This window comes from Eumetopias jubatus, unplaced genomic scaffold (assembly GCF_037043125.1).
Source record: "Eumetopias jubatus isolate StellerSeaLion01/CBP00866 unplaced genomic scaffold, mEumJub1_p1.0 scaffold_2, whole genome shotgun sequence".
In the NCBI taxonomy this organism is placed as follows: Eukaryota; Metazoa; Chordata; class Mammalia; order Carnivora; family Otariidae; genus Eumetopias; species Eumetopias jubatus.
In genome coordinates this window covers 100,661,519-100,685,778 of record NW_028274808.1, presented here as the reverse complement: position 1 = coordinate 100,685,778, position 24,260 = coordinate 100,661,519, and the positions used below count along the sequence as shown (strand labels likewise).

Genomic DNA, 24,260 nt, shown 5'->3' with positions numbered 1-24,260 from the left:
CCAACACAAGTAAGTCTTTCTCTTTTTTATCTTTGTTTGAAGTTATTATAGCTAAATAGTATAAAGTAACATCACTATAAACTATTAAAATAGAAATTAATTCTTGGAGTAGACATTATCCAGTGTGTACAATAGAGACAGGAATATAAATGTGTATTCCTGAACACACAGCTAATGTGATATTTTAGATGTCCTACCAAGATATGAGTAATGTACATTAATAAGACTTACGGATGATGTTACAGGATTTTTGTCTCCTTAGTGCCCATGGTTCTTGGTTATGCCGATTTGAAGAATGAAGAGGTAGATCAGATGAAAAGTGGTGGGCAGCAAAACAAAGTTTATTGAGCAAGAGTATAAAGCTCCTGGAGAGGGAGGGGGGCCCAAGTGGGTCGCCCTCGGAGTTTCTAAGTTTAGGGGTTTTTACGAGCTCTTTTGCAGAATTATCTTAGGCAATCAAAGGTATGCTGAGCCATGCCAATGAAGGCTTTGGTTACGTATCTGTCTACCTATTAGGTTAATGTCTCTGTGCTGATGGTCTTTTTTTTTTTTTTTTTTTTTTTTTTTGCTGACATCTGGGGGCTTATGTCTGAACTGCCCCTTGCCTGCTGTGATAGTGACAAACACTTTGTGGTTAATTGTCTTATTTTAGGACATTTTGCAGAAGTCTTTTCTGCAAGGGCTGCAAAGCAGAATGTCAGTGCGGTCCTGTCTAAGCTGCAAAACAGGACGTCAGTGCTGACTACCTACCTGTCTAACTAACTCCTAACAATGATAATGTCTTTGCAACAAAAATTAATTGATTCAATTCTCATTTCTTCTTCCTATTACTTCAAACACAAGCAGGAAGTTGTCAGCTTATTAGTTTTATTACAATCATGGTTACATAGCTTGATTCTATACCTTTGTGTAGAATAAAGAGATATAACTATGGAATACGTGAGTAGGAAAAGAGGATATATACCTCCTTATGTGTCTTTAGGTTTAGAGAAAACGGAATCAGGAAGAGCAATCTCCTATTTTTCTTCATCTCAAAACACCCTAAAATACTTAACCTAAGATGAAATTATATGGCATAGTTGTTATAACATGAAGAACACAATCTATTATTTCTCCTGTCTTAGAGTTAAAATATTTTTGTTTTTAAAGTAAATATTTCTTTCTGTACAATTGATAGTTTAAAGAAAACTGATTTTCACATTTTAACAAAGACTTTAAGAAATTTCCTTATAACTCAGACTCAGCTAGGGTAACTGCAAATATACCCTGGTAGATTTGACAAAACTACCTCTTCTTATCTCAGTATTCGAAGAAGAGGCAAGATAGGCAACCAGCTTTGATGGTAGATGGAAATGAAGGAGATGGGACAAACTCCTATGTATTATACCGGTTTCTCCCCATCAGAACCCCACACATCTCCTTCTAAAACATGTAAACCTGATGTCAAAATAACATAATATGAACTGATTTGTGCAAATGATTGCAACTACTTTATAATTAAACATCTAGGGAATTATATATATGAAATAGATATCTCTACACATACCAGGGATTTAATTACATCCTGGATTAAAAGAAATTTTGACCCAAGATTGAAAACAGATGGTCAATCACCTCATGTCCCAATGGTTGCTTTGTAAGCAAGTGACACTGGATTCTGGGCCTCAAGAACATTTTCCCCCACCTCATTGTTTTTGCCAAATACTCATTAAATAAGAAACACAAAGCACTCCACTGTTAGATTTCTCCTGGGTTTCTTGAATGGTAGAAATCAACAGGATTAGCAATGTTTGATTGGAAAATTGTCTTAAGCATTTACCCTTGTGATTTGTCTCTAATCTGAAAGGAAACAGCAGACTTATTAAATCACCATGTTACATTTTGTTCTTCCTTCTTGGGAAAACCCCGTATCTGGAATTTAGATTGTGGTTTGTCTCATTTTCTACCTTTGTTTTTAACGTTATGCAAATGAGCAAATAATGTGAGAAGGGGATATAGTAGATATACTCCCGATTTTGTTGATGGTACAATGAGTCCCATCTCCCACAAAAGATGCAAAATGTATTTGAACAGAGAAATATACAAAAAATTCTTGTTAATAGTTTGTTGATTTCATTGTTATAAAAAAACAGAAGTAATTGGAATTTTGCTCCTTAGTCAATGAATTAGATTTTTCCTGTGAGTGGGAGATTCTTTGTTTAATTGCACAAATACATGGATTGAGCCTCGGGCACTATATGGGTGCTGGGGATATAATGGTGAACACAATAGGCACATCCTGCAGCCTCACAGTCTAGAAAGAAAGATTTTAAACAAATTATTCAAAATAAAAAAATAATTACAACTGTGCAAAATTATGCAAAAAAGTACAGTGTGCTGGAGCATCATATAACTGAAGGAAAAATAATGTGCAAAGCTTCTGAGGTTAGAAATACTTTGGCACATTCAAGAAACTTACATAAGTCCAGGGCGACTGCAGCATAGAGGACCAGGGTGTGAGTGAAGAGAGAGGCAGGGCCAGGGCACAGAGTGACCTGAGGCCATGTTACAAGTTGAGACAGGGGGCTGTGGACAATAAGAAGCAATTGAAACATTTTTATGTAAAGACATAAGTAATCAGATTTGTGTTTTATTGCTGTAGTTTTTTAACGTAGGTGAGGTTTGGTGGGGTCCAGAGCCCGCCGCCAAGAATGAAGTCTTGAGATACCTTCAGTACAAAATGGTGGTTTTATTAAAGCACAGGGACAGGGGAGAGGATGGGTGGGCAGAAAGGGCTGCTGCCCTGGGGCTGTGAGGAGCAACTGATTATATACTTTGGGGTTGGGGGAAGTAAAGATAAGGGAAGTGCCAAAAAGATTTTCATATGCTAAAGAAGACTCCTGGAAACCTGAGGCCTTACTATTGTCAAACCAAGGTTGTTTTCCCCCCCTAGCAAGGCATTAACATTAAGACAGGAGCTTCCTGGAGGAATATTCTACTCTGCCTGCCTCAAGTATTTGTCAACAGGCTGCAGGTTATAAGGACATTTAATTTTATTTACCTTTCCTCCTGCCTTCGTTTTCCCCAGCATTGTGAAGATTGCACCGGCTGCAGCCAAGAAGCTCGTTGGGGTAAGTGTTGATATAACAGGTTCTGGGGTGACAATAGTGTTGCTGGAGGGAAGTGGAGGGCTCAAGGTGGGTATAGGAAATAGAACTGCCAGAACTTGGTGATTAAGTGGATGTGAGTGGGCAGAAAAGGCTTTTGATTTGAGCAAGCAGATGGATAGAGCTGCGTTTTTACAGAGATAGGAAATGCTAGAAGAGGAGCGAATTTGAGTATGAATGTGAAGAGAGGATATTGTTTGTTCTCTTCTGGAGTTAATGAGTTACAAGGGCCTGTAAGATATCCCAGTGGAATAAACCTTTATCTTTATGGGTCTGATGCTCAGAAGTGAAGTTCAGGCTGAAGATATTTGGCATCATTTGGATAAATATGATAAAGAAGCCACTGGAGTGGTTGAGATCACTTGGGAAGAGCGTGTGGAGTGAGAAAAGAAGACCGGCCCAGGAATTGGATGACCATCAATCCCAATTTGCCTAGGATGGTCCCGGTTAACACCCATTGCCCCAAGATAATTATTAATTGCAGTCCTTTCATTCTCAAAAGTTGACCCAGTTTGGAAATAAATATATAGTCATTCTATTTAAGGCAGAACCAGAAGAATGCCAACATTTAGAGCTTGAGTGAAGCAAAGCCAAAAGAGAGAAAGAAGGAAAGAAGCCAAAAGGAAGTAAACAAGGGCAAAACGCTGCTGCTGAAGCCAAGGGAAGACAATGTCTCAAAAAATTTTGCATATGGAATTGCACAGTGTTTTCTCTTGGATTCCATGAGGATGGAATTGTATGACAGTCAAGAGCTCTGAGAGGAAACTAGAGAGGAACAAATGTTAGTTCTGGAATTAAGGCAGAGGTGGGGGCAGTGGTGATCATTACTGGAGCAAGATAAGTGCCATTGGTACTGAAAGAAAAATGTGTAGAGCTTAGACACTAAAAATACAAAGTACTTTTCTCATCTTGGCAAATACACTGGGGAGACTGTTCAGAATGTTAACATCAGTTGACAAGAATAGTACTTAACTGCTTCTAGTTCCTCACTCAAGCCATGCCATTTCTTATCTACATGACTTTGTTGTGATTTTAATCCAGGCTGAAAATCCGCCCCCCCCCCATCTTCTTCTTTACTCTCAAGATAAGGTACTAGTGCTCCAGGCATCTTCCTTACCTAAGCATTCCACTGTGACTGGGTTCCCTCCTCTGGCCCAGCTCTGGCCCCACAGCTCTGTTAAGGTCCCTGCTACTTTACAGCGAAATTTGTCTCTCTTCTTTACCAGACTGTAAATTCTCATTCTTAGACTTTAAATTCCTTAAAGTCAGGGACAGAGTCTTATTTTTGTATCCTTGGCCACTACATAGGGTTTTTATGTAGTAGAAACTCAATAAATGTTGAATTAAAGAAAGACAGAGGAGAGAAGTCAGAATCCTTTTACTGAGGATAATCTATTGAGGATAATCTGTTCTATTCCCGAGATCATGACCCAAGCGCAAGGCAGAAGCTTAACCGACTGAGCCACCCAGGTGCCCCCTATAGTGCTTTTGTGTCCTCTCTATGAGAGTATTGCTTTTCTCAAGATCATGAAGATACTCTATGCTTTCTTCTAGAAGCATTATAGTGTTAGCTTTCATATTTAGGTCTATGAGCCATCTTGATAAAATTGAAATTAGAGACCTTTTTAATAACTTAAAAAGTGCAATGGAAGACACCTGGGTGGCTCGGTCGATTAAGCATCTGCCTTCAGCTCAGGTCATGATCTCGGGGTCCTGGGATCGAGCCCCACATCGGGCTCTGCTCAGCAGGGAGTTTGCTTCTCCCTGTCCCTCTGTGATATCTCTCGCTCTTCCTCGCTCTCAAATAAATAAAAATAAATCTTTTTTTTAAAAAGTGCAACGGAATCACACTCCATTTGGTTGACCTTAGGAAAAAAGAAATGCCATTCTCTTATGAAGAGACTCTGGTCATCATTTTGAATATTGTGGGGCTCTACATGATAAAATATAATTTTTCCACTTTGTGAAAAAATATTAATAGGCCTGGGCAGAGAAGCAACAGACTGGAAGCTCAATCACTGTTTTTTTTTTCTTTTAACCTTTTGTATTAGTTAAGACTAAGTTCACCTTGATTTTTATATCTGAGTTTTTAAGTAAAATGTAATGTTATAATCAGCTTACTTCACAGCACTGGAATGAGCATATAAAATGGTCATAAAGCTTTCCTAAAATATTGAATTATGTTATAAATCTGCCTCAGGTAGTGAAGATAAGTTGTGAACTGTATAGAAGTTGCTTAAGTTACAGACTATTCATAAATGTCCACAAAAACCCCAGTTTTGTGCTTAGGTATCTCTTAGACTCCAACATAGATGAAACTAACATCTTTTAAACCAACAAAACTGCATAAACTTTCTATGGCATGGCTACATAATGAGCAGTTTCAACCCAGAGTCTCCTCTAACGAATAAGGATTGCTACAGTGATGTATGCTTATGATCTTTACTGTCACAATGAACTGAGAGGGAGCCCGATTGGTGATGTTTGCACAGGGCCTTATAAAAATACACCCATCAAATGGCACATTGTCATGGAGTGCAGGGCCACTCATTAATAACACTCTTACTCCAGGATCGAATTCCCTGTGTAGTATAAAAAACTCTCATTAATCTCATTAATTCAGAACCCACTTTGTAATAATTCAGACCTGGTATATGTGATTCTTATTCAGTAGAAAGGTCACAGTTAAAAATAGAAGGTGGAATTCAGAATGACTGTATTAAATAATTATGGGACAAGAAACTACTGTGAGTTACTCTTTTCGGATCTTTAGTTTTTAATATGGAATGTACAAGACATAAGCATAAATTTATTCTTAATTGTAATTTACTGGTTAGCCTTTTTACTAGAAACCTGATTGTTTTTCCTGTATTGGGTCTCACAAAAATAGTATTTTTTTTAAAGATTTTTTTTATTTGTTTATTTGAGAGAGAGAGAATGAGAGATAGAGAGCATGAGAGGGAAGAGGGTCAGAGGGAGAAGCAGACTCCCTGCTGAGCAGGGAGCCTGATGTGGGACTCGATCCCGGGACTCCAGGATCATGACCTGAGCCGAAGGCAGTCGCTTAACCAACTGAGCCACCCAGGCGCCCTCACAAAAATAGTATTGAATTGAATGGTCAATTTGGGATATTAAGAATAATACTTTAGCCACTAACATGGTGCATGAGAGGTCTTAAAGAGGAATAAGATATCTTCAGAAGTGTGGGTTGTGCTTGTGATCTGCCTCACAGGCACAATTCCCTATGATGGGCAAGGCAAAAGAAATAGGTACCTAGGAAAAATCCAAGGAACCAGAGCCTCAGGTAGGTGCTCTTTGATGTGAGAAATTTGCTATTCCCAATGACATCATTGTTTCCACTCCTCTGGCTCAGCAAGCAGGGTTGTGGGATGGCATGAGGTAAGAAAGTGAAAATCAGTCTCATGAAATCTTGGTATCAGAGTTGAGATCCAGCACCATGGAAATTTGTGCTTTTTCTTCTTCAAATTCGAAACTGGAATATTTTGGTAAATTGTAATATATTACAATATATCAGTGGAATATCAGTATTTAGTGTTTTTGGAAGGTTTTTAAATAATAGCATAAAGAGCTGGTGTTTGGGGTACATTTTTTAATCTCAGAGGATCAGCGTCTTCCTCTATAAATTATAACACTTAACTAATATGATTTTTGTATGGATTAAAAGAGATGATACATATAAAATTCTTAGCAAAAGGACTGTCACACAAGAAACTTATAGATGTAATCTATATGATGTTAATGGATTATCATAATTTTATAACAATACAGCAGGAAACAAACTCATATATCCATTTTCATCTCATTACATAAACATCAGAAAACGTTCACAGAAAAAAGAAAAGGACATCTACCGTCATTCTGTGTTCCTGCACTTCTGCTTTGTGTAGAGCTAATTGTACTTTGTTTTCTGTCCTCAGGTATCTGTGGTCATCTACTGTACTTGTATAAGAAATCCCTCTTCCCCTAAACTTCTCTTGCAGTCTAACAGTGCATACCATGTGGCATTCCTCACTTCTCAGTCTCGTCCCCGATGGTTGTGGTGGCTTCCTAGTGACAGAGAACAACGATCTCCTCTGCCCCTCCATCCTCCTTACCACTGACAAGACGCTCTTTCTCTGGACATGCATTTCTACCTCTAGAAATGAATTTATTTATTTTTTAAAGATTTTTTATTTATTTATTTGAGAGAGAGAGAATGAGAGAGATAGAGAGCACGAGAGGGAAGAGGGTCAGAGGGAGAAGCCGACTCCCTGCTGAGCCGGGAGCCCGATGTGGGACTTGATCCTGGGACTCCAGGATCATGACCTGAGCCTAAGGCAGTCGCTAAACCAACTGAGCCACCCAGGAGCCCTAGAAATGGATTTAAAGCTGTGTTGTGTGGAGCTGCCTTTGGAGAGTCATCTTCGCCCACTCCATCCTTGTTGCTTTAGTGCAGTGCCACCTTATCTCTTACATATTTTGGAGTTTCATCTGGCATTATTTTTGAAACAATAGGTCACTGCTAAAATAAGTTTGAGAGTCACTCTTTTCCTGGATAGCATGCAGTTTCTTTCCATGACACAGAGTCCCCGTGTGTTCTGACCCCTGCTTTCCTACCCAGCCTTCTCTTGATCTTTTCCACCCCCTTACTTTCTACTTTAACAACTTTGAACTCCTTAAGATATTACTGGATTATTTTGCCCTTTGTACTTTTGCACACACACTTAGCTCTTCTAGAATGTCCTACCTGTGTTTCCTCCTCTCCCTCACACCCCAATTTTGTCTCCTACCCAACAAATCTAAGCTCAGTGTGCCCTTTGTGCAACATTCCCAATTCTCCCAGGCATATATCCGTGTTTATATTTATTAAGATTATTGGCTGTAAAGAGCAGATAACTGAGTAAGGCCACCCCGATCAAATACGGTAAAAAGAGAAATAGGAAGCTCATGGGAATCCAAGAAAAGAAACCACTGTATAGCTGCGCTGCCTTAAGAGCCAAGGAGCTTTGAGAACATCAACAGTAGGTGGGCGGCAGATCATCAGTGAAATGCCTTCTTATTACAGCAATTCAGCTATTCTCTTCTGTCTCCTTTTCTTTCTACCAACTAACTTCCTCACCCTATATATATTTGGGTTCAAATCCTTGTTCCACTACTTGTCAACTACGTAATGTTGGTCAAAATACCGAACTTCTTTGTGCATCATATGTACAAAGGTTAGATAAGGAAAGCCTAAGATTACTGTAAAGATAAAATGCCAGCCACTGCATTTCATCAATTCCAAGAGGCACATTATCATCCACATTGTAATACTTCTGAAATTTGCTTGCATTTTATAATTACTGCCTACCAGACAGGAGTCAAGTCATGAGGTAGTTATTGCCTACCCATGTGCAAACTTGGTTGTTATTCCTGGCTGCATGATTGGACCACCGCAACCTCTCCACGTTTGATTGGGAAACTATTTAGGGACCATTTGAGGCAAGGCTATGAGTTCTGGCTGTTGTCTGAAAACCTTCTGTTGGCACTTGTGATAAGGTAAAAAAAATACTACAGTATCAAAACTTGCAGAGTAAGTGTTAGTGGCTTGGAAGACATCCTAAAAATGGTGGAGAGCTCTTTTAAGAACTGTTGCATCTTTGAAAACTCCTGCCAGTGTTCTTGGTGGCCAGAGCATTATGTTGTATACAAAAACACTAGCACTGATGACTGAGTCAAAAGTGATTCAGAAGAATTAGACTATGAGGCAGTTTTAGGAACCCTAATCAACTTATATTGCACATATTTTCTTTTCCATGTGTGCACAAGAGTGATATATGATAAAAATCTATGTATAAGCCAGCCTTAAAAGCCCTTTTGATAAATATAAAACTCTAAGTGATAAGCATTGTGCCTTAGGTTAATCTGCAGCATTTTTTCTTTCATAGCAGTCCATAAAATAAAAGGGTATCATACAAGTATTGACATCTTAGATTTGATTAGATGCAGTATGTTGGTTATTATTACCTAATAATATTCATTTGCTAACAAATTTTATTCACTCATTGTCCTTTGTTGCCTTTTTCATGAATCTGTAGCTTTATTTCATAAAATAACTGCCTTACTCTCTCTGTGATTATCAGACTGGCCCAGCTCATTCTTTTTACTTCTTCTTTCTGTTTTTTCAACTGCGTTTAGGTCCTGAGTCCACCCATAATCCAATCAACTGTGGGGCATAGAGTTAATGGTTGAGACTGGGACTGTTAGGGCTTCTCCAGGAATTTGTTGTCATCTCTGCATCACCAGCACTTAGCACAGCACCGAGCACACTACTAATACATCCTTGCTGAATGAATGCATAAACTAAAATGGTCTTGCAGGAAAGGAAAGTCATGACTTATTTATTGCATACAGTTTGACAGTGAATTATAAAGTTTTAAATGATTTTAAAAAATCATAATAGCATCTCTAATTAACTTGCTATTGTAAGTATTTGATCTCAGTTTTTTATAAATATAGTATTCCAAGATCTTTCATGGATTGTTTCTCCAGTATTTACACAATATCCTGACTTGGGGGACTTTTTCGGTAATCTTTTCTATGCCTTAATTGATTAATTCTGTAGTGGAGCATGCATACTGCTTGATGTCTCTGAGATAGCATAATATAATCAACATTTTATTCCTTGGGTTGGTCTGTCTTGCATATCAATACTGTATATGAGGCAGTGTATATATTATAAATAATACCAGTATTAGAAAAATATTTCCCTTTTGAAGATGGATTTGGATTTTGTTAACCCATAAATCAATAAGAGCCACTATATTGAGTAAGATGAGTGCTCAAGCTGAGTAAAAGTCTGAGAAGAAAAATAAAATAACAAAACTGTTCAAAAATCTTAGAGGATCACTTACTGTGGTGGGGAGAATCAACAGTGAAAGGAACATAACATAAAATATGTATTGCTATAAAATATAAGGTACTGATTATTATGGAAAGAAGAACTTGAATCTCATTCTAGAATAAATAGGATTCATAAGAGAGGAAAAGAAAAGACAATCTCTTCAGGGCATGGCAGAAGGAAACACCAGAAGGAGAAAATAGGCAATAGGGCCATTATGATCACAACTGTTTTACAAGACTGGCATGACTGAAAGGAAGGCTTCTTTTGTGAAATCATAACTGTCAAAATTGGAAAAGTAAAGTAAGGACAAATTACAGAGGGATTTTAATGCCACGGTGAGGATTTGGACTTGATCTCAAGGAAATCAAGAGCAAAGGAATTACCTGACAAAAGAGTCTCTTCCTAGAAGATTCGTCTATGTGGATTGCCCCAAGAAAAGGCTGGTGTCAGATAACTGCCTTAGAGGTGAGTCAGTAATCTAATAAGTGGTAAACAGAACTTGGATTAGGGTGGCAGTGGAAAAGAGGAGAAAGGGCCAGATCTAGCTTAAGAAGATGATTCATTACCTGCCTAATCATTAAATGATGTGATAGCAATAGGCTGAAGATTTGCCCACAAGGCTTTAACAAAACCTTAAAGAATGGTAAAATACACCTGATTTGGTCAGTTATACTAAGGACACTTATTCTGAAAATAAACCAGTCATGGGGCAGCTGGTTGGCTCAGTCGGTGGTGTGACTCTTGATCTTGGGGTCATGAGTTCAAGCCCCACATTGGGTGTAGAGCTTCCTCAAATAAGTAAGTAAGTAAATAAATAAATAAATAAACCAAACCAGTCCTAAGGACACTTGAGCACATGAAGTTTACAGAATTTCCCCAATGTTATGAACCTTCAGAGTGAAGGAATGCATAATTCATCAGAAAAGTTAGAGAGGTATTATATACGCATCCCTTCCATCTTCTGCTCAGTTTTGAAAGAAATAGAAAAAGAAAGACTTTCAGGGAGAAATGTATTCATAAGAGATCACTAATATTTATAACTATAATTGACCAACCCAGATTGTATTTGTAATTAAGGATTTTAAAGAAAGATTTACCCAATTGTGGCATTATTGGAAGAAGTATATATCTTTTCTAAGTAACTGCTTTGAGTGGGAAAACATCTTTTTGGGTGTATGTGTTGGTTAAAAGTCAATATCATGGGGAGGGGGGTGGGGCATGGGTTATTAGCCGTCTGATGGGTATTAAAGAGGGCACATTCTACATGGAGCACTGGGTGTTATACACAAACAATGAATCATGGAACACTATGTCAAAAACTAATGATGTAATGTATGGTGATTAACATAACATAATAAAAAAAGTCAACATCATTACCTTATTATCTTCTCCGTTGATAGTTAACTTCAGATAGGTACAGTGGTTTGTTTTTGGCTTTTAGATTCTTCAAAAAGCATCTAATATATTTAATGCATTTGTTGCAGTTTTATTGAAAACTAACACCCTAAGTTATAACACAGTATTTTAATTTAAGGGAAAGAAAGACTACAAAACACTGATCAATATAAATTGATGAATTCAATTCCTAGATTAACATGCCATTTCTAATTTTTGAAATGACTTATTTTCAACAATAGGTGGCGCTTTACAGGTTTTGGGGGAGTTGGGTTTTTTTTTTTTTTTGGTTAGTTGAAATGCACTGGCTGTATGACATACCTCTTTGCTATCAATTTTAAAAATTAATACAAACATCAGATTCATATAGTACTTTGGTAATTGACAGAAACTATCTTCTACCATATCTGCCATACTCATCAAAATTAACATTCTAAGACATGATAAAAAAGAAGGAAGAGTATGAAAATACGGAGAAGTGTACCTGCTTTTTACTTTCCTTTTTCCTCTTTTTTTAAGATTTTATTTATTTATTTGAGAGAGAGAATGATAGAGGGGAGGGTCAGAGGGGGAAGGGTCAGAGGGGGAAGCAGGCTTCCCGCCGAGCAGGGATCCTGATGCGGGGCTGGATCGCAGGACCCTGGGTTCATGACCTGAGCTGAAGGCAGTCACTTAACTGACTGAGCCACACAGGCATCCCTGCTTTTTACTTTTCTATTTAATTTTCCATTTTTAAAATGTTATCCAGTTACTTTTTTTTCTAAGATTTTTTATTTATTTGACACACAGAGACAGTGAGAGAGAGAGAGAGAGAGAGAGAGAGAGAGAGAGAGCAAAAGCAAGGGGGAGCGGAAGGCAGAGGGAGAAGCAGGCTTCCTGCATGAGCAGGGAGCCCGATGTGGGGCTCAATCCCAGGACCCCGGGATCATGACCCGAGCCGAAGGCAGCAGTTTAACTAACTGAGCCACCCAGGCGCCCTTATCCAGTTACTTTTTTAAGACCTATTTGCTTTATTTAAACTGAATGATCACAAAGAGTTTACAAATTTTGTAGAAGAGATTTTATTATTTGCAATAAACTTTATCTTAACTGGAAGTAAAATATAAATGATTAAAAATTCCAGATAAATGTTAAAATGATCAGGGCTCATTCAGTTTCTAAATCTGAAATTATTAGCAGATAGCTGCTCCAAAATCCCAGTTAAAACACACACACACACACACACACACACACACACACACACACACACACACACAGAAATACAATTATTTAAACCTGAGTTCAGCCTTAGAAAAACAAAAGCAAAACTGAATTAACTTGAAACAATTATAAGATAAATTCATAATTTAAGGATGAAGCACCTAAAAAGAGGGGACCTGAAACATTTCTTCATCACAGTGTGTTTGAGGCAATGCTAACTTACAAAATTTATACAGAGCTATAAAGCTTACAAAGCACTGCATATACATTGAGTCCACAATAGCGCTACAATTTGGGAAGGTGAAGGATTGTTATTAACTTCAGGTTATTGATGAGAAAGCAGGGTAAGAGAAATTAAGTGAAGGTCACCAAGCTAGAAGGTGGCAAAGCTGGTACCTGAACTTCATATCATCTGACCCTACATTAGTTGCTCTTTTCTCAATACCATGCCATTTTCATACTTGCAATATTGGACATAAGGACATTATGGACAAATATGGCAGATTAGCTAAAGTTATAGACCATGATATAGAAGAATGATATAGCAAAAACTCAGATTTTCAATACATGTAGCCTATCAATTATTATTACCACATGAGATGTTTTTATACATGGAATTATTTAAAATGCTCCAAGAGAATTGCAAATCAAAGAAAACTAAGTATAAAGTCTTTTAAAAAATCTTCTTGTAAGTTTTTTCTTTTTTTTCAGTATAGGAAATAAAGATTGTAGTAAGTAAGCCCCAGGAGATGTTTTAAGTTGTTTTTGTTTTAATGAAAACATGATTTTGTTTTCTGGCTGTTCTCTTTGGGGGCAGATACAGGTTTAAATTAACCTACATTCTTACGCATTTGTCTCTGAAGATGAAGATAGCAGTAAATAGTTACGGAAATGAGAGATTAATAACTTTTGCTGAATCAAAGATGATACCAGGTGATCATTATAATGAGGGCATCCAGAAGTCAAATCAGCAGAAGAGATGGCTAATTTTGTTTTCTTGTGAAAAAGAAGAACAAGTCAAGGCTCAGAAGGAACATTGAATATTATGGAAGAGGAAAAAAGAGAGGATTTATTCTTCAATTGGCTAGATAAGAAATGACTGTTTTGTACTAGGGCAATGATGTTTCCTTATACAACCTTACCATGTGGATTTAGTTAGTAAAATATTCGATATATAGTAGTGATGCAGTTTGTCTGAACTCTTGTCATTTTGATTCTCTGTAAGGGAATATGACACTAAAGGAACGAATAGAGGGCAATTCAGAGCCCTTCCATGTGCATTTCTTTTTTTCTTACAACTTGCAGAAAAATAGAATCATTTGTGACAAAGTACACAAATGATTAGTTGTAGAATTATAGAGCGGACAGAAACTCTACAAATCATTCAGTGTAATTTACTCAATGTATTGTTTGATTTGCCCACTTCCAGAATTTGAAACCAATACAGAACATTTGTGTTTCAAATAGGGCAGAAGGATGAGAAGCTTCTGAAAATAAAGAGAATGTTTATGGAAAATTTACAGAATAGGTTGGTCTATTTCTGTCAACTACAAAGGCTGTTTACAAAAGGAAACTGAAAATAAAATTTCCTATCCTTGCCAGCTTTTCTTGGGAAGTATAGTAATACAGTGATTATTGCCCTAAAAGGAAAGTAGAGACTTAGTTTCCATTCCTGGTTCTTCATTAATTTATTAGGCACTTATGGGCTAACTTACCAATTTATGTGATTATTTTGTTTCTCAACAAGATAAAACATTATACTTATTATCATGACTTCACAGAAACATTGGGAGAATTAACAGGGTATTATTTTTCAAGAGCTTGGACCACATATGATTCTGCTCCTTTGGCAAGTAAAGTAGATAAATGAGTAAGTTAAGCTTCTCAGTACTACACCTTTTTTTTTTTTTTAATCACTAGCAGTTGTGAGGAGTTACCAGATTGTCTTTTCATTTTATTTTATTCTTTTTCCAAAAATCAAATCAGCAGAAGAGATGGCTGTTATTGTTTTCACACGAAAGTGAACAACACGTCAAGGCTCACTCTCCATTCCACTTTATTCTTTTAGACATATCTTAATAGTGAACTGAAAATTATTGTTAAGATTTTCCCATGCGTATTTACATTGTTTTTCCTTTCCAGGAAACTTCATGCTCCAGTTATCCATTTCTAGCTGAGGTACACTGAAATTAAACTTACTAAATAAAGAACAATGTCTATTTTAAGCTTAAAGTTTAGAATTTTTACAAATTCTTACGAGCTGTAGGCAATCAAAAGCAGAAGTAGGTTTTATTAAATGTCTTTTAGATCAGGGTGGCCAGACAATACCTATATTTATTTGTAAACTAATATTGAGAGAAAAACATACTGATGTATTTTACTGCTAAATGATCTAAAGAGTCATTGGTCAACTTGTGCATCGTAATACTTGATTTCTAAATAGAACATGATCCATGATGATGGTGTTATAGATAAAATTTCATGGATTTATTTTAATTCAAAAATACTTAATCACATGCAGATTGTAATTTAATACATCTGTGATTGAAATAGTTTGAAGCTTATTTGTAACTGAAATCTTTCAACTATATTTTTGTAGGATTTATGGAAGTGTAGAGTGTTCAGTGCTCCCTCTCCTGGTTTTATCATATTGGTGAACTGACCTCTCATCCTAAAATTGTGGTGATGGCTGAGAAGACAGTTTTGAAGAACCAAATAGTATACTCTGATGTGATATTCTAGTTCTGATTTGACTACTCCAAATCCATTCTAATGGTCAAGAAACCTATCCATCAATGGTTAAAGTTCATTACATCCCAAAATATGAGATCTAAGAAAAAATAGAAAATATGTACAATAAAACTGATTTTATCCTTTTAAAGAGCCTATTTTAATATAGTTTATATTAAGAGTGCATATGTAGATTTTTGGCTTCGTTCTTGTTCTATTTTATTTTCTAGTGATGCTTTCTTCTTGTTGATGGTCTTAGCACTGCCCTAGCTTCCAAAGAGGTTAATTCCAAATACAACTTTAATTTTTTAAAGTGCTCAAACATTTGAAAGTCTAGAAAAAAACCAGTTTCAACAGAATCACTTGTTATAGTTAAGAAGGAGCTTAAGAATTGAAAATTTCCATACCCAAATTTATACATGACTTAGATTCTGGACTTTTGTTTTGTTTGCTTTATTTTCTCCCAAAGACTTGAAGCTATTTCTGGTATCTAGTACCTGGAAAAAAAAATATTTCCTCTCCACTTGCTATATGTTTTTGGTTTTTAGCTATCTTTTAAAAGTCTCTGTGGAACCTTAAATTTCACATATAATTATCCTCACTACAGCATAAAGTACACATTCTGATAATAAATGTCTAAAATCCCGTAGTTTGTAAGAAAACAAAAAGCGAGTTTCCTACTGATTAAAATACTTTTTCCCTCCAGTAACACAACATAGATCACTAAGAATTATAAAACTTATTGGTAAATTATTTCTATCTTAACTGATTTCCAATTAGCTGATTTTTAAAAATAAATTAATTGTAGTTTTTTCCCCCCAAGTTATACAAATTACAAAATTGAAGAAAGTTGGGATTTTTAAATTTGATTTTTAGGAAATTTTATCACAAGCCAAGATAGAGCACTTATTATAAAATCTACAGCAGGAAATTTCACCTTTACGAGGTACTGTTTTATACATTTGCAGTAAGGAGTGCCACCTTTTAAACTTTCAGATTTCAAATATTCTGAATTGTGCTTTAAATAGGAACCATAACGTTATATTATCATCTTTTTTATATCAATATACATTTTCTCTCTAGCTGATCAGAAGTGATGGCTTGGCATACGACTTTTTTATCTTCTTTTATTCTTCAATATTATTTTCTAATTCAACCTTAAAGGTTGTGTCCACTAATCCTTTCACTGAGACTGATGACTAAATTTAAAGGATTCTTCTGTGACAAACTGCATTTGCAGGATTTTTAGAGGCAATCTCAAAGTTTGAGAGGATGTTTATCACAGGAGTGTACAGGGCAACATTTCCAGGTTGGTACACATACACGAAAGAGGAAACGACTGTTGGAAAAATCCTGTTCCAGGTTTTCATGCAGCCCGTGTGATTGACATATGATATCACTGGAGGCGTGTCCTGGAGTGGAGGTGGAGGTGGAGGCGAGCTGCTGAAATTCTGCGGCGCCGGAGTGGGATTGCTCTGTAAGGCACGCAGTGGTTTGCGGAGTGATAGCAGCGGACAGAGCTCCCTACCCTGGATAAGGAACAGATGCAGTCGCTGTAAATGTGCCTGAAAAGCAATTTCCAGTCTTTGCGTTAGGTAAGAACTGTTTCCTTCCTTTCATTCCGTAGATATTTTTAGGAAAGATTAGGTGAGAAATGCTGGCTTTTGCAAGGAACTGAACATTTCTTTGAACTCGCTTTAGATCTAAGATTACTGGTTGCATTTCAAATTACCAGTAGCATTCCCACTGCTAAAACGAATGCTCTTAAAGTAAATGCTACCGCTAAGAGAAAAAGCAGGGTCCTTTTCTTCTTTTTTTTCTTATCCGAATGGTAACAAGTTTGAAGTCTGAAACGGTCGGTTGTGTGAAAAACAGGGTGGTTTTTGCCGAAGAGGGGCTGGCACTCGGTGTGTGGACCAAATACATGTTTGTTTAGGCATTGTTGGCGACCGAGTCCCGAGCGAAGCAATTGTTTAAAACCTGAATTTCCCGTCTCTGTGTATTGATTTCCAGTGCGCAGAGGCGTTGCTTGAACGTTGTTTGAACTCCTAGGCATTCCAAGGGGCAAAAGCACTTCGGCAAAACGTGCAAGACTGCATGTTACTTTGGTTCGCTGCTGACACGCCGACTGTGCGCCGGCCTGTCAATCACTGGGAGCAGCAACAGCCAGCACATGGCAGCGGGCTGCGGGCGGCGGGCGAGCTGGCGGGCAGCCCACCCCGCTCCACTCTGCGCCTGGGCGGCTGAGCGCGGTACGCGTCCGAGTGCCTGGAAAGAAGGGGAAATTAATGTTTTGGTTTTTTTTTATTTTCCAATCGCTAATCCTCTAGGGCAGGCATTTCGGCCGTGGGACAGAAGGGTCGGACGACTGGGAGCGAGCGCTGCCGGGGAGAGGCTTGCCCAGCCAGGACCAGAGTTCCGGGGGACGCTGTGCCCCCACTTGCCCAGCGTGCAGGATCGGGAAAGTGCCTCGACCTGCGCGGGGGCCAAGAGACGACGCCCCGCCTCTTCCCTTGAGAAGAATCCCCCAACCGCGCTCCCTTCACTGCTACCCCTAAAAAAACGGGTAAAAAAAAAAAAAAATCCCACCCACCCCCGGGGGAGCGGCAACCTTCGCCTCGCAGGCTTGCGCTCCCGGGCCCCGCCGGGGCCTGCACGGTTCCGCGACCCGCCCGCAGACATCGGTTCGAGCCCCGGCCCGGGCGCCGCAGAGTCTCGAACGTCCGTGACGTGGATTTTCACTCGTCAGGGGGCCGCCACGCCTTCCTTTCCCGCGAGGACCGTTCGGAACCCGAGGAGGACTCCCGCAGAGCATAGCGTGTCAGTCGGTGGGCCCGTCACGCACTCTTCTCTCTGCCCGTTCCTCGGGTCGCTTTTCTGAGGGACTCGAGAGCCCTCCCGAAGGGATTTTTTTTTTTTTTTCCTGGTTCGTGGAAGGGGGCTGCAGGAGAAAAGCCCCAGAGGTGGATGTTACTGAGCTGCGCGGCGAACGCGAGCTGTGAGAGGTCGGCTGCGCTGGGCCGCGCGGAGTCTCCGGAGAATTGTCCTCCAGAGCCGGAAGGGGGCCGCCGGGAGCGCTCCTGCCCGGTGGGGGCGGGGGAGGCCGCGGGCCGGCACGCCGCAGCAGGGGCAATGCCGCCTCGTCCTCCCCGCCGCGGTTGATGCGGCGCGTGCACGTTGCCGCCCGCACGGGGACCTGGGCCGGGTTGCACAGCTTGGCCCCCATCCACCGCTTCGGCCTAGGTGAGTGCCGGGCGGCCGCTCTCGGGCGGCGGGGGGGAGGGGGGAGGCGCAGACCCCGCTGGCTCGGCGCGGCAGGTGCGGGCTCCGGGGTTTGCCGAGGGGGAGGGGAAGTGGAGGGGCGACCCCCGCGCGCGCGGGGCCGCCTCTCTCCCGGGGCGCTCGGGGCTGGGTAACCCGGTGGGCGACCTTCCGCCGCTGCGGAGGGCAAAGAGGTAGGGTCTCCCATCCCCAGTTTCCTGGAGTGGTGGCGCGGTGGCCCGGGTTGTCCTCTTGAAGGAACCCCTCCACGCGAAAGATGGACTCAAGGAGGCTTTTGGGGGTGTTCCCGGGAGGGCTCTGAGGAACTTCTCGATAGGTGCCAACGGCAGGCTTTCTGTGGAGGAGTTTCCTCAGACGGGGGACCGGGAAAGGCCGTGTGCGTGCGTGCGCGCGTGTGTGTGTGTGCGCGCGCGTGTGTGTCTAGGGAGGCAAACCTCGGAATTCGCGGGTAACCCCCTCGACAGAATTAGTCTGCGCCAAAGCGAGCTTCAACTTTATTCTTGTTTGGAGAGCAGTGGAGCGGCGAGGGGAGGGGAGAGGGCGCTGCCACTTTAAAAATGGGAAGTCCGCCCTCCTGAGGTAATGGTAACCTCAGCCTCCTCCCCTCCTCCTGCCTGAAGAGAGGGCGAGAGAGAAAACTTGTTTTCATTCATAACTTTTTCCTTTTCCTTCCTCTCCGTCAACTATTTATTCACCGCTTCTCTCGGCTCGGATTGCAGAGGGCGCAGCTCCACCGTCGTTAACTTGCAGTGTGGCGACGCTTCCCCGCTGCCCCTGCCCCCGGCTCGTTTCTGGCCGGCCCTTTAGGAATCCGGCTTTGCCTTTAAAGTATAGACAGATATTTATTGATAAACTATCCATACCGAGGGCTTGCTTTTGGCGCCTGCGTTAGCTCGGAAGGCTCTTCACGATCTGAAAGAAATCTTGGCGAGATACGCAAAAATGGGTTGGAAATCCACGGTGATCCTTAGGATGTGATGGGATTGTCCGAAAAGGTATTGGACTTGGACTCCTGTTTCCGTGGGGAAGACAGGTTGCCGAGAGCGGGCGAGTGGTGTTTGGGGATGGATCGAGGACTGTCAGTGCTTGAAAGGGGGCTTTGCTTCAGATCGGAGGGGGCTAATTTTCTATTTTACCTGGTAACCTAATTCACCAGCCAGCGTGAACTCTGTTACTACTATCATTTAAAACGCAGATGAAAGGTGTGCCTGGTGTTTTTACTACACTCTCCATGTCCTCCACGGCTTTTCTTAACAGTGGGATCTGATTCCGACCTTTCAGATACTCTGCTTTTAAAAGCACCGGGTTAAAAGTTCTTTGCAAGGAGGAATGATACTGTATGTGCAGAGTAACGCTGGAATATTTTAACAGTCCTTAAGGAATCCAGGACTAAGCCCAGCAGATCACGAATATGTTTCTCCTCGTGTACAGAGAAGGTAGAGTAAAGTAGAAACTTTGGGAGGTCTTAGTTGGGAGAAAAAGGGAGGGGGAACTCCAAGAAGTTAACATATAAGGCGTAGTCTATAGACTTTCAGTTCAGTTAAGAGATGAAATGGACTTCAATCTCCTTATTCCCTAAGCTGGTGTTTTTGGCTCAGGGTGGTAGTTGAGAATGGACATTTTTTTTCTTTTCATTCTTGAATTGGAACGGATCTGTGTGGACTTTAGAAGGAATTTGTGTGAGAAATATTCTGGTTTACTATTGACTGAAAATGGAAATGTTTTTGTGTTTGGTAGTTTGTGTGTATGAAGAGTGCATTATAAATTAGAAGTAACTTACTCTTGGTATGGAAACACATAAAATGCTTATTTTAATCAGGATTTTACTGTACTTATTACAAGAAGCACATTGATTCAGATTTGGCAGTGCTTCTGAAAATCAAGATCTGTCATGTAAATACAGATTTTTAAATTAGAGGAAATGTAGGTAATTAAAATGGCCAGGATTTCTCCATACTGCTTTAAAGGCCTAATACTTAATTTGTGCATGAAAGTTATCTTGTTACGTGAGTGATCCCTTAATTTAAACTTTTAAAAAAAAGTCCTTTCATGATTTCAAGTGTGAATGCTTTTTAAACATCATAGCATTTGTACATTAGTTTTGTGTATGTGCTTTAGGGCTATAAAACACGGAGAACTGTTGTATTCTATATTCACTTTTGTATCTTGTAGGTAAGTAATGAGAAAGCTTTAAAACCCTGGTTTCTGTGGAAAATGCTCTCATGTTGAGATTCATTTGAAGTCTCTTGGATTTTTTTTTTAATGCACAAAGCATACCTTGACCAATTTCCTCATTATTAATCTAGTGCTTGAAACAGCAAACAAATAACAGAAAGGCAGGAGCACCAAAGCCATTCTTAATTTTTTTAAAAATGGGTATTTTCCTTTATAGAAAACACCAGTGAACTGATACCGAGCTTTCTCTAGATGAGAGCTATTCCAGTGCTTATACTCAATATTCCCTACAAGGGCATACTCCATTTTAATTATTTGTTAGATTTGTAAACAGAAAGGCATTATTACTTCTTGATTCTGCTTTTTAGAAGTTGAGAAAAACTTTTAACTTTTATGGCATGGGGTCTCTTGCTTGCATTCTTCTTCCATGATGTGGTCCTCAGCCTCTTGGAATTGGACTCTGGCCAGGACCCCAGCATCATTGTAATCCGCTGATGAAGGAGATCATTACCAGTTGTAAACATAAGGCAATTTGTGACTTGACAGGATTCCCCCCCCAAAATGCTTCCTGTCATTTATTTTCTCTCTCTCTCTCTCTTTTTTTTTTTTTTCATCTTTGCTTTCCTTTTAGGATTTCAGATGCATGCCAGGTTTCCACTGATTGCCAGAATTCGAGATCACTACACATGGATCCCCAAAATCAACATGGCAGTGGCAGTTCATTAGTTGTGATCCAGCAGCCTACATTGGATAGCCGTCAGAGGTTAGACTATGAGAGAGAAATTCAGCCTGCTGCTATTTTGTCTTTAGACCAGATCAAGGCCATCAGAGGCAGTAACGAATACACAGAAGGGCCATCTGTGGTGAAAAGACCTGCTCCTCGAACAGCACCAAGACAAGAAAAGCATGAAAGGACTCATGAAATCATACCAGTTAATGTGAATAACAACTATGAGCATAGGCCTACAAGCCACCTGGGACATGCAGGACTCTCAAATAATGCCAGAGGCCCCATTTTGAGCAGATCGACCAGCACTGGAAGTGCAGCCAGTTCTGGGAGCAACAGCAGTGCCTCTTCTGAGCAGGGACTGTTAGGAAGGTCACCACCAACCAGACCAGTCCCTGGGAATAGGTCTGAAAGGGCAATCCGGACCCAGCCCAAGCAATTGATTGTGGATGACTTGAAGGGTTCCTTGAAAGAGGACCTGACACAGCACAAATTTATTTGTGAACAGTGTGGGAAGTGCAAGTGTGGAGAATGCACAGCTCCCAGGACCCTGCCATCCTGTTTGGCCTGCAATCATCAGTGCCTTTGCTCTGCTGAGAGCATGGTGGAATATGGAACCTGCATGTGCTTAGTCAAGGGCATCTTCTACCACTGCTCCAATGATGATGAAGGGGATTCTTACTCGGATAATCCTTGCTCCTGTTCACAGTCCCACTGCTGCTCTAGGTACCTGTGTATGGGAGCCATGTCTCTGTTTTTACCTTGCTTACTCTGTTATCCTCCTGCTAAGGGATGCCTGAAACTGTGCAGGGGGTGTTATGACTGGATCCATCGCCCAGGATGCAGATGTAAGAACTCCAACACTGTCTATTGTAAGCTGGAGAGCTGCCCCTCCAGGGGTCAGGGTAAACCATCATGATTTTTGGAAGTGGGTTGGACCTCCTGAACTTTTAGCTTTCAAGCTGTGGCTGTTAAAAAGATTCTCTTAGATACTGGTTTTATTTTCTTTACAATTTTCCTGCCTTTCTTCCCATGTTCCCAAGGTTTGACTCATGGATCTTATTCTTCTCAAACGGATGATCTTCAGTAAGAGTGAACTGTGAAACTGCACCTGGCTCCCACTTAAAGCAAGAGCCTCTGCCATCCACTGAAGAGGGTATTGAGAGCTAGTGGGCTTTTGTGTAGCCTTCTTGTTCTGCAGGCAACTTGTCAAAGTTGTGTACGTGAACATACCCACACACATACCCAGTCAATCTGCAATGATTTAGAGCTGTTTTTGATTGGGTACTCTGGGAGCAGGGAAATTGGTTTTTGAAGAAGCAACGTTTTTATTGCTTAAATAAGCTATGTATTAAGTCTGTCTCCAGTTAGGGCTATCTTCATAGCATTGGACCCTTAAGAAGCATGGGGGATATATTTTTGTTATAACATAAAAATTTTCCTTTAACCACTGCCCTCTACTTGCCCCTCAGAGTTCTCTCCCCTCAGTTTTTTATTCTGGAGATGCCAGGTATTTTTCTTTTCCTCTGTAATTTTAGATTTGCTTTACAATGTAAATCTTCACATTGGAGATATATTGGTTGTATCTTGCTCATCTTTATTCTGGCTTTCATATTTGTGAAGGACTCAACTGCCTTACTTTGACACCCCACATTTTTTACCAAATTTCTCATAGTTGAGGGCACTTGGGTAACTGAAGTTGATATTTATAGCTGATCGATCTATAGGTGTCACAGAACTATGCTGCCTAAAGTGATCTTGGCCCCTTAATGGTCCTTTTGGCCCCTTGGTTAGTTAACAGCTGAGTAATTCTAATTTTTTCTGTGTTTTCATTGCCTTAACCACAAATTGTGGTGCTTTTTGTATATTTTATATATAAATCACAAAGTTGAATTCTGACTATTTTTAAGACAAAAGTCTGTTAAACTTTTTTATTGTAAAGAATATTTATTATGCGAATCTCTATTATTTTATGATATTTATTGCAAAAGACTGTTGAAATGTACTCATGTCTGAATATAACAAAATATCAATACATAACGGAAAATAAGGTGACACGAGGAAAGTACATATGTTAACTATAATGCAGAAAATATATTAATTAATGAAACTGTCTCTTGATTTCTTCATTTATTAGCCTGTACTATTATGGTGATTTTTGTCATTTGCTTTGACTCTTTCTTCATACGCACCCATTTTATTTCTTTAACATACTGAATCTAGACATAGGTGAGTTCAAATTTTGAACTAGATGTTTCCTGGAAAGGCATTATCAAAATTTTGTGATCCAAATTCTGTTTCAACAAATGCCCAAGTGAATCACTTTATAAAGTGAACTTTTTTTTGCAATTAGTATTAACAGTCACTCCCTACTTTGGCTATTTTGTAAGCAAGATGTTTTGTGTATATCATAATTTCTTGGAAAGGAACGTGTCTGTAATTTAAAAAATGTTTATTTTAACTCTCTTGGGTTAACCAAAAATTAGTCTTCATGAGTAAAACTTAAAGAACTTAGTTCTATAGGCATCCTAGGAATCTCTGGCACTGTCACTTTAATAAAACATTCTAGATTAGTTAGAGTGACCAAGGGAATAGTACACATTATCAAAGAGATGTTTTAAAAACATTCCCGTCCCTACCTTTTCATTTTCTTTAAGTCTTTAATTTGGCCCGGTCAAATTACATATTGTCACGTTCTCTGGAATAAGAAAATCTGAGGGCC

The 24,260-nt window shown here is 39.7% G+C and overlaps 1 protein-coding gene across 1 annotated transcript; it reads left to right on the top strand.

Moving 5' to 3' along the window:
* The first annotated feature begins 18,505 nt into the window (after positions 1 to 18,505).
* Positions 18,506 to 23,432, top strand: SPRY1 (sprouty RTK signaling antagonist 1). The gene is made up of 2 exons (XM_028102273.2): positions 18,506 to 18,597; positions 21,443 to 23,432. Exon 2 carries the CDS (start codon positions 21,498 to 21,500, stop codon positions 22,455 to 22,457), a length of 960 nt encoding a protein of 319 aa, XP_027958074.1. The 5' UTR covers positions 18,506 to 18,597; positions 21,443 to 21,497; the 3' UTR covers positions 22,458 to 23,432.
* Positions 23,433 to 24,260: the final 828 nt, after the last annotated feature.

What these genes read in the sequence shown, in the direction of transcription:
- SPRY1 (XM_028102273.2), top strand. Translation starts at nt 21,498, where the DNA reads ATGGATCCCCAAAATCAACATGGCAGTGGCAGTTCATTAGTTGTGATC.